General features: G+C 35.7%; 1 protein-coding gene across 1 annotated transcript; it reads left to right on the forward strand.

Moving 5' to 3' along the window:
* Window positions 1–1,149: 1,149 nt before the first annotated feature.
* Window positions 1,150–10,281, forward strand: LOC147404410 (calcium-transporting ATPase 2, plasma membrane-type-like). Its single transcript, XM_086440348.1, has 7 exons — window positions 1,150–1,784; window positions 4,028–4,082; window positions 4,165–6,113; window positions 6,234–6,392; window positions 7,889–8,060; window positions 8,149–8,447; window positions 9,523–10,281. The coding sequence occupies exons 1-7, from the start codon at window positions 1,599–1,601 to the stop codon at window positions 9,769–9,771; spliced, it is 3,069 nt and encodes a 1,022-aa protein (XP_086296474.1). The 5' UTR covers window positions 1,150–1,598; the 3' UTR covers window positions 9,772–10,281.
* Window positions 10,282–11,455: the final 1,174 nt, after the last annotated feature.

Below are 11,455 nucleotides of genomic sequence, written 5' to 3' on the forward strand. Positions count from 1 at the left end.
ACTAAGTTCAATGATGATAAATAACTTTCTTTTGAATTTTCTTGAAAGTTAATATAATTTTATCTTTTATAACCATATGGCATTGGATCATGTTCTTAGAAGATGATGGGTCAGAAAACTTTCCTTACTAATTTATTAAGAAAAGTGTTATAATTTTATTATTATTTAGTTTCAAAGTGTATTTCATTATCATAGGCATACTATCCTTACTTAGTAAGATCTTAAGTCTTATTAAGAGTCATTTTGCCCACATGGATCACCATATTAAGAATCTAAAAATAAATATAAATATAAATAAATAATTTATTTAATAAGATAGTATTTTTTTATTATTTTGTAAATAAAAATTTATCATTAATTATTTGAAAAATATCTTTTATATTTTATAGATTTAAAAAAAATATTCAGATTTTTTTTTTTTTGAAATTCAAATATAAAAAAATGAATAATTTAAAAAATTCTTAATATATTTAAAACTAGGGGTGCAATTTGGTTTGGTTTGAGATCAAATTGGAACCGAACCAACATAGGTCAATTCCTCTAAATAATAATCAGAACCAAACCGAACTAAAGTCGGTTTGGTTCGATTCAATTCTATGGGTTGTCAATATTCTATAAATTGTAAATAATATTCTTTAATGTAAAAAAGAAATATATAATAAACATAAAATTGCATACAATAAATAACTAATTTATCCATAAAAAATCATTAGTTTATCCATAAAAGATGACTAATATATGTCCTAACTCCTAAAATAATTTATGAAAATTATTATATACATATATATTTATTTATTGCATAGGAGATTGATTCTCGATTTAATTTAATTCTATACGAGCTTAATCCAATAATTAAACAAAATTAATCGATTTTTTGTAACCTAGAATCAAATCGCAATTTATTCCAAACCAAACGAAACTACCCTAAAATTATCGATTTGATTCGATTCTCAATTTGAACCGGACCAAATTGCACCCCTATTTAAAACTACAAGTTAACGACATTAATCACATAACAACTAAACTCGTGAAAAACGGATTAAACGGGTTGACGTTTAGGTGGGTCGTGTTGGGTGGCCGCGTTCGATAGCCGTACTCGGAATAATTTACTTGGTGGGTGGACTTTAAAATATACAGTTTAATTTGATCCACTGTTTTGGGGTCCGTTCCCAAACCATCGGAGAAAGTTCTCTGTGTCTGTTGTCTCTTCTCTCTATAATTTCGGATCCAAATCAATCAATCCTTCTCCCATCTCACATCTTTCCTTCTTCTCTTGATTTGTTTTTCTTACTCTGTATTTTTTCAGAAAAAAAAAAAAAAGAGGAAAGTTAGTGAGTCATTGCGTCGAAGGAACAAAGAAAGAATAAAGAAATGCTCAGACACAGAGACAGAGGAAACGAGCTGGAACTTTCTTTTTGACAAGTCCATTATTGCTTTTAGTTTTATTCATGGAGACGACTCTGTCAGGTCATGGACTTTTAAGCAATTTCAGATTCCAGTTATTCCACGAAGTTTCTTTTTCTCATTTAGTATTTGAGGGAGAGATCTGTGCTTCAAATTTCTAAGATATTTTCTGTTGTTGAAAAAAAGAAGGAAATATGGAGAGTTATTTGAATGAAAACTTTGGAGGAGTGAAGCCGAAGAATTCGTCAGATGAAGCCCTTCAACGATGGAGAAATGTTTGTGGTTTCGTAAGGAACCCAACTCGCAGGTTCCGCTTTACTGCTAATTTGTCTAAGCGTTTTGAAGCCGAGGCTATGCGTCGCACCACGCGCACCAATCTGGTCTCTCTCTCTCTTATTTCCATTTTTTTTTAAAATCTCCAATAATACAAATTCTTATATAATTATGTAAACCTGTAATTAAGGAAAAACAATATGGTCAAACATTTAAAAATAAAAGTAAAAATCATCATCAAAACCTTATCCCAATAAAATTAAGGATCAGCTGAAGGGAATCTTGTTAATTAGATTGTGTTTTCTGTTATTATATAAGTGTGTTCATATCTGTTCTCACTACCTCAATCCACTGGGCCTTTCTCGTGTCCCCCAAATTTCAAAATATGTTCATTTCTAATTTGATCTTTTTCATGCTTTTTTACTCATCCATCTCGGCATCCTCGGCTTTGCTATAATCAATCTATCACTATACTACTAAATTGCCTAACATTTAGCTTCATTCAAACTAAAATTTGGACGAGTTGTCTCGGTCTTAGATGAGATTTAAAACTATGGGTCTTTCTGTAATCCTATAAAAAATTTCATTTAATTTAACGATTCGAGCTCTAATCTTGTAGATTAGTATCGAAAAAAATTCTAGGCAGGCAGCATCATTCCACAATCTTTCCATCCTTTTGTACAAAAGAACGGAAGCAGCGGAAAAGGTCACTTTGGAGGAGAGTCTGAATGCCTTCCCCCCCAGGAGACTAACGTTTTCTGGGAAGGGAAGGGGAGGGGTCACAGGGGAGGGAAAGGGGAACCCATCCCTTGACTATCTACTTTTATTTTCTATTCCATCGATATGTGGATTAATACTGAACTTGTATTCTACTTAACTTGTCTTGGTTCTATTTATTCTGAAGTCTTGGACACTCCAAAGTACGTCTTTAGAGTTTTGATTTTGCATTGACTCCCTCTCTAGTCTTATCAACTAATACTATGTCATTACTCATAAAAAAAATAAACTAAAACTACGTCATCTGCAAATAACATATATCCACAAATAAATGGGTTTTGTAAGTGGGAATAAGTTCTTAGGATTAGATAGGGAGTATAGCATATAAGTTATCACCTTTGTAACGTAATAAACTAACATGTACTATTGATCTGGGCTAGTCAGGTGCTATGTAGTAGCACCAAGTGTTCATGCATGCGTGAGCAATGGAGGAGGCCTTGGTTCAGATGCGTGCTCTTGAGGTGCATTTTGTACTTCATGATGTGCATTTGATGAGGGTTCGAGATAACAAAGTTGTCAGATTTTAGATTTCTCATGATAGAGACCTTGAAAATGTGCTAAGCTTTTTTTATCATCAGCTTGAAATCAGTAGGTTCGTCTGGCCTGCTGGGAACTGATTCTCTGAATCAGTCCATTTTATTGGACTCTAGATTTATGTTCCAATTTTTGGGCTTGGAAGTATTTTAGATTTTTCTCAATTGGAAAATTGTTTTTGGCTTATGTAAGTCCTTTTTGGACTTATTTTGAATTGGTAAACAGCCCATTACTTTACTCTATGAGGTATACATTTAAGGCACTAGTTGTATGACAAGTAAATTATCTAAATTAACATTGTTTGCGAGACAGTCTTCAATTATTGAATCTTTTGTTTGAATAACTTCACAAAAACCATATTTTAATCATGTGAGACATACATGTAAATTGCATAATGTTTTGTCTATGATATGAGCTAGTCAAGGACTTCTAAAAGTTTTATGATTATTTTTGGGATTAACGGTATTGCTGAATTTAGACATGGTTGGAAACCAATGCTCCATTTAAAGGTTGTTCAATTGAGCAGGAATCCTAATTTGAAAATTCAGATAGTGGTGGTTTATAGTCAATGTGTTGTAGGAATTTATTCTTTCTAGTTCTCTATTGCTTTAACTCGAGGTTTGATTTGTTTTATTGATAAATTAGTTTGAATGAACATGAGGATTTTCTCAATAACTAATTCTGTAAAGTGATCAAGTATTTAGTCTCTGACATGTAGTGCAAGCACAATCCCCGATTTGTTGAATTCTGGGGATAGTGCTTCCTTAAACCCAAGAAGGATTCACACATGTCCAACCTTCCTTCAAATTTATTTACTTAATAATGAAAATTATTTAATTGTTTATAAAAGATTGTGCAAACAAAAAAAAAAAAAAAATCACCACTAAAACAAGAACGGCACAATTGAAAATTAAGGCTTATTCTGTTCTTATGAGTGGGAAGCCTTTCAGAAGAACACATTCTCTTGTACTGGTTGGAGCATCTCTGAACTAATGTTCTTGCTTTTATATTTTGCTAATGATCGTGTTGCATATTGCAGGAGCAGTTGAGAGTTGTAGTTTTGGTTTCTAAAGCTGCAATTCAGTTTATTGATGGTAAGGCTCTTCTGAAAACTGTCATACTCAAGGGGTGTGTCTGATTAAGATGCTTGATATTAATTTCCTTAAATGTGTTCAGGTATAAAGTCAATCCAATACACTGTACCAGAGAAAGTCAAAGCCGCAGGATTTCATATTTGTGCTGACGAGTTGGGATCCATTGTCGAAGGCCACGATATAAAGAAACTAAAAGTGCATGGTGGGGTGGAAGGTATAGCAGACAAGCTCTCCACATCAACCACCAATGGTATCACCACCGAAGAGAACTTTCTGAGACGAAGAGAAGAAACTTATGGAATCAATAAATTCACTGAAAGCCAAGTACGAAGTTTCTGGGTATTTGTATGGGAATCTTTTCAAGATATGACTCTCATGATTCTTGCTGTATGTGCCTTTGTATCACTGATTGTTGGTATAGCCACAGAAGGATGGCCGCATGGGGCCCATGATGGTCTTGGAATCGTCGCAAGCATCCTATTGGTTGTATTCGTCACTGCAACAAGTGATTATAAACAATCTCTACAGTTCCAAGATTTGGACAAGGAGAAGAAGAAGATTGCCATTCAGGTTACACGGAATGGGTTCAGGCAAAAGATCTCGATATATGATCTACTTCCCGGCGATATTGTTCATCTTGGTATAGGAGACCAGGTTCCAACAGATGGACTTTTCATATCGGGGTTCTCCGTGCTCATAAACGAATCCAGTTTAACAGGAGAGAGTGAACCGGTGAATGTGAACAAACAGAATCCTTTTATGTTGTCTGGAACCAAAGTCCAAGATGGGTCCTGCATGATGCTAGTAACCACCGTAGGGATGAGGACCCAATGGGGAAAGTTGATGGCTACCCTTAGTGAGGGGGGGAATGATGAGACCCCGTTGCAGGTTAAACTAAATGGAGTGGCGACTCTAATTGGGAAAATAGGTCTGTTCTTTGCTGTTGTGACCTTTGCAGTCTTGGTACAAGGCTTGTTCAGCCGTAAGTTGCAAGAGGGGGCTCATTGGAGCTGGTCTGGAGATGATGCGTTAGAGATGTTGGAGTACTTTGCTATCGCAGTAACAATTGTTGTTGTTGCAGTTCCCGAGGGTTTACCTTTGGCTGTGACCTTGAGCCTTGCCTTTGCCATGAAGAAGATGATGAATGATAAGGCACTCGTCCGACATCTTGCGGCTTGTGAGACGATGGGGTCCGCCACTTGCATCTGTAGTGACAAGACTGGGACACTCACTACCAACCACATGACCGTTGTGAAAGCATGCATTTGTGGAAATATTAAGGATGTGGATAGCCCCGCCGCGGCTCTTAGTCTCCGCTCAGAAATCCCTGATATTGCCTCGAAAATTCTTCTCCAATCAATATTTAATAACACAGGTGGAGAAATTGTGGTTAACAAAGATGGAAACCTTGAGATTTTAGGAACACCGACAGAGTCCGCCATATTGGAGTTTGGTATGTCACTTGGGGGAGATTTTCAGGCAGAGCGCCAAGCATCCAAGCTTATAAAAGTGGAGCCATTCAATTCCGAGAAGAAGAGAATGGGAGTAGTGCTAAAACTTCCTGAAGGAGGTCTCCGAGCCCATTGTAAAGGTGCTTCGGAAATAATTTTGGCTGCATGTGATAAGGTTATAAACTCAAATGGTGAGGTTGTTGCCCTTGACGAATCATCTATAAACCATCTCATGGACACAATTGAACGGTTTGCTACTGAAGCTCTTCGAACTCTATGCCTTGCTTACATGGACGTGGGAAATGAATTCTCTGCCACGGACCCAATTCCAGTTTCAGGGTATACTTGTATTGGAATTGTGGGTATTAAAGATCCCGTCCGTCCTGGGGTCAAAGAGTCCGTTGCAATATGCAGATCTGCTGGGATTACGGTAAGGATGGTCACAGGGGATAACATAAACACAGCGAAGGCAATTGCTCGAGAATGCGGGATTCTAACTGATGGGGGTATAGCAATTGAAGGTCCAGTTTTTCGTGAGAAGAGTCTCGAGGAGTTGCAAGAAATAATTCCAAAAATTCAGGTGTTATGTTACTCCCTATCTTTGTATTTATATTTATATTTATATTTGAATCATCTTGGAATACTTAGTTTACTCTGGAATTCGAAGAATTCAACTAACAATGTCTCTTTTTGTTTCCAGGTGATGGCTCGATCTTCACCATTAGACAAGCATACATTGGTGAAACACTTGAAAAACATGCTTGGCGAAGTTGTCGCTGTGACTGGCGATGGTACAAATGATGCTCCAGCACTTCACGAAGCAGATATTGGACTTGCAATGGGCATTGCTGGAACTGAGGTGTTTATCCTCTTACTAATTATATATCTCTGCTAGTTTTTACTTATAGATTGAAACTTAAACTGTTCCTGCTAATGAAATAGTTAAGCAGCTAACTCACACGAATGCATGCAAGCTTGAGGTTTAAAATCTGAGGAATTGGAAAGCCAACAATCTGATATGAGCCGGATAACTCAAGTATGACTTGGTCAAATTGCTGGGTTGAGAATCTGCTTTCAACTACTAGTTACCGACCACTAATCTCACTTTCCTAATAAAAGAAAGAAAAAAAAAACTAGCGCATATTGTTTAAAATATCTTTTTTGTTTTTAGTTAATATGGGGTTTGACTTATCTCACTTCGGTTGTTTTAAATTGAGAAGTTTCACTTGGTGGCTCACACTTTGATTTGGCCCATGCATGGTTTGGCGTGTTAGACTTACGACCATTGTTTTGGTTGATTGTCTTTGACTTGGGCCATATGAAGTCTTGACATGGGAAAGACTCATGTAATATTTCAGTCTGGTAGATACCTTATGTATTGGCCGAGTATTATCACAATTTTCTCTATTTTTATCTTCCTAAAGATTTTTTGCCTTGTATATCCTATTCACTAACCATTTATCTGAAAGGGTTTGTCCAGTAAATATGATCTGAATTACAAAATTACATGATTTTCCACTTTTTTTTACATGTTTTCTCTGTTGGTACTAACATGTTAAAGAACGGTGTGGATCTTGTCAATTTTATTCCAAAATGAATTTTTGGACCTCAAGGTCTCAGATTTACTTGTGGTGACTAGATCTATTAGCCTGTATCTTTACACAACTATGATCTCGGCATGTTGGTCATTTCTGAAGAATTGACTTTAAGTGCTTAAAAGGATCAGTAGACCACTACCTCAAAGTTGCTCTGCAATGTGTCAAACCAACTGAGCTATGGGTCTAAGCCCAATTTCTACAGTTTCTGTTTGCCAATGACCTACAAAATTCTACTGAGTAGGGATTTCTTCTGTTACATAACTGTGTAATTGGGTTCTACTATTGTTTAAAGTTTAAACAACATTTAATATGCTGAGTATCTACTCAGGATTCTAATATGAGGAACTTCTGTGCAATCCTGACTTAGTGTTTTTCAATGGGAAAGTATAAATGTGGAAAAAAAAATTTCCTTTGGTGTTGGGGAACACATTGGCACAAAGAACACTTAAATAAAACTGTATCTTTGCATTGCCAATCACTGTAAGAGCATTGATGTAACGGTTGAACATTTAACCAGAACAATTGCTGACGATGGTATAGCTTTATTTATTCCATTTCACATTAGTTGATAGTGTCATGCTCTCAGTCTTTGCATTTGACAATAACGTATCCATTTTATGTATTGTTGACATCATTCTCATCTGCTAGACTGTTTATTAATTTTAACTCTCCATATTTCAATTATATTTTTCCCTTGATTTGGTTGATATTATTATAAAAATATTAACTTTTTAAGAAACTTTTCTCAATTTTTCAGGTGGCCAAAGAGAGTGCTGATGTTATAATTCTAGACGACAATTTCTCTACAATTGCAACTGTGGCCAAATGGGGTCGTTCAGTTTACATAAATATTCAAAAATTTGTGCAGTTTCAACTGACTGTTAACGTGGTGGCCTTAATTGTTAATTTCTCTTCAGCATGCATGACTGGTAAAAGGAAAAATCTTATTTATAACCTTTATCTTCTCATAGTGGAATTTATTATTTATTATTTTACCTCATCTTTTTGTTTTATCAGGAAGTGCCCCACTCACGGCTGTTCAGCTACTTTGGGTCAACATGATCATGGATACATTGGGAGCACTTGCACTAGCAACTGAACCTCCTACTGATGATTTAATGAAGAGAGCACCTGTTGGAAGGAAAGGGAATTTCATTAGTAATGTGATGTGGAGGAATATCTTTGGGCAATCGATTTATCAATTTGTCATAATATGGTATCTCCAGACGCAAGGAAAAGCTATATTTTGTCTTGAAGGACCTGAATCTGATCTCATTCTCAATACGCTCATTTTTAACTCCTTCGTCTTTTGTCAGGTATTTCTATGGCTCCTCGAATCTTATTCAAAAAACATTGTTCACTGCTTGAATGGAATTATAAGTGAATTTGATGGTGTTGCATGGTAACATTGAAAGGCGGTTGAGTCGCCTTTGGGATAGAGTATTTTATGGTGCCATACCATGTTTAAAATATTGTATCAATTGAATGTTTCGGTTATTGAAAATACCCAATACGGTATCGGCTGATACATTTGAGACACACCCAATACATTCCCAAAACATTGAATGTTTTAGGATCAATGTTTCATATCGATCTTGGCCGATACCGATATGTATTGACCGATGCATTCTGATACATTCCGATATTTTAAACCATAGCCCTGACCATCCTAGGCTGGTAATGCATGCAATTTCTAACACATGCATTGCTCAAGACTGTTCAATAAACTCATAAGACACTTAAACAGTTGATACATTTCATGTATGGGTTAAGACAATTCATATCTTTCATTAATTTTTCCATTCAATTCTTCATTTTTGACTCCCCGCATTCCCATAAGATACAACAACATATTTTGAAGGGAATGGTAGACTTGGTTTCTCCTGCAGAACCAACAGTCAATGATTGTATAACTGAATTTTTAAATCCATAGTGAGTCAAAGGTGAAATAAATCAGTGAGGTAGCTTGGTGAGTACGAATGGTGCGAAAACATGAGTTGCCTGGGTATTCCAGAGTTTCCGTATGAGTTTACTCGATCTAATGGTCACCTATTGGCTTGTGGTTCCATAAATGTGAGTGGGTCGAAATGAAATTACCCCAAATTATCTATGCAAAAAAAAAAAACCAGTTAAAATGTTTACAGAGAGCTTCTATTGCCACACCAACTTTTGCTAACACCACCCACAATGTGTGCTTATTCTTTGGTGATTGCATATGAATTGGGGTGGCATTAGCAAAAGTTGGTGTGGCAATAGAATCTGTCATGTTTAAATTACAAAATCTCGACTAATCTAAATTACAAAGTAAACTTGTTTAAAGTTCAGAATTTACATTCCCAACCTTACTGGAAGCTTTCACCTTATCCTTGATTTTGTGATCTTATTCTGCAGGTGTTTAATGAGATAAGCTCTAGGGAGATGGAGAAAATAGATGTTTTCAAAGGCATACTAAAGAACTATGTGTTTGTGTCTGTGCTCACTTGTACTGTCCTATTTCAAATCATCATCATTGAGTTTCTTGGTACATTTGCAAACACCTCTCCACTCACTCTACAACAGTGGTTCCTCAGCATTTTCATTGGATTCCTAGGCATGCCAATTGCCGCCATTGTCAAGATGATTCCCGTGGGATCTAAATGAAATCTAAACTATTTTCACTGACAGTTCTTTTAGCACACAAAAGATTGCATGCTCCAGAATGCTGGGGATATACAATTCCCATTGTTGCTGCGACATGATCTTGACTTTTGTAAGTAATCTCGAATTCAAGACTTATGTTAACTATTCTCCAACAGAGGAGAATGTAGATTTCTTCCTGTTAACCTACTCAGCTTTGTTTTAGGAGAGAGTGATAATGGGGTTATTTAATGTATCTACTACTAGAAATTGATCTACAAGATTGTGTTTCCATGTAGGTTCTTGTAATAATGTATTGCCCATGCACAAAAAGTATAGACTTTCTTGTAGGATCTGTCTCCAAGGATGCCTTTGTTTGTTTTTTTATTTTTTTGTTTTTGAAAATTTTCAGTTACAGTCCAACTACTTGTGAAAAATTAAGGTGGTTATGATTGTGGAAAGTCTACATGTACTTCATTTATGTAATGCTTACACATTGAAAATGTTTCTTGTGGAAATGGACTATATTTTCTATCTAGTGTACCTAAATAAATTGTATGGCATGTTCAGTTGAAACTTTGAATGTGTTGTGGACTGTGGTTACACTCTTTGTACAAGTATGGATGATATCAATATGGGGTTTTATGATTTATCATTGTATTTTAATATGGGATATATTATAATTTGAGAGCACCACTTACGTACAACCCTAACACAGATTGATTTCCCAATATTTTTTTCTACTTTTTCTCTTTTGCTGAAATTTCCCCTTTCCGATTTATTCTCGAATCCCAACTTGGTGACTATGCTTGTGAGTCCATAAAAACTTTAATCTTTTAAATATTGCAATCTTTGGGACGACAAGACCCTGATGGACAGCTTCAACAAGCTTGCATGGAAGAAGTTGCTATATGTTTCAAGGGTTGCTATGAAAATTTGGATTTTGTGAGTTTTCTTTTTGTCATCTTTGGGCCTACTTTTAGGTGGACAAGGTTCTGTTTTTTTTTTTTTTTTTGAGATTTTTTTGTTAGTCACATATTTCAGGTGTGAATACATGATTTTATTATGTTTTCTTGAACCATACAACATTTTACTTCACCCAAATGTTTACAATGTTTTTCGTTCTTTTTATCCTTTTAGTTCTTGATGGGAATAACAATGTTGTATTCCCATTAGGGAAGAAAGAGAACCACAGAGGCACACACGTGTTAAAACAAGCAAAGTTGTTACTTGTGTGCGGATATGATTGTTAATGTGTAAGGTTTTATATTAACATTAAGGGGTTTTCTACGATATTTTGGTCATCTTTGTGCTCACTTTTAGGTGGGACACTATCAACTATTTTAATATTTCTTTGTTAGTCCCACATTTTATCTATAAGGACATGATTTTATGCAACTAGTTGAATCTTACAATGTTTGGGTTTATAAAAATATAAATCCCAAATAATGCCCACGTCAATAATTTCATTCTTGCAATTTTGCTTTTCTTTTAATTCTGTGGGAAATTTTTAGTCCCACTTGAAATAAGTGAGTGGTGGGTGGTATGTAAGCATCTCTCACATGCATGCATGAGCCAAGTCACTTCGTGTCGCACAGTGCCATGCTAAGCGCGTATGTGCGTGCATGCATGCACCAGACATACTCATCTTTTTCTTCTCTAGCGGATGCAACTATTAAATTGCAACCATGTCTCTTGAACATTGATG

The sequence above is a fragment of the Akebia trifoliata genome, chromosome 4 (assembly GCF_017979445.1).
Source record: "Akebia trifoliata isolate Shusen 1 chromosome 4, ASM1797944v1, whole genome shotgun sequence".
NCBI lineage: Eukaryota > Viridiplantae > Streptophyta > Magnoliopsida > Ranunculales > Lardizabalaceae > Akebia > Akebia trifoliata.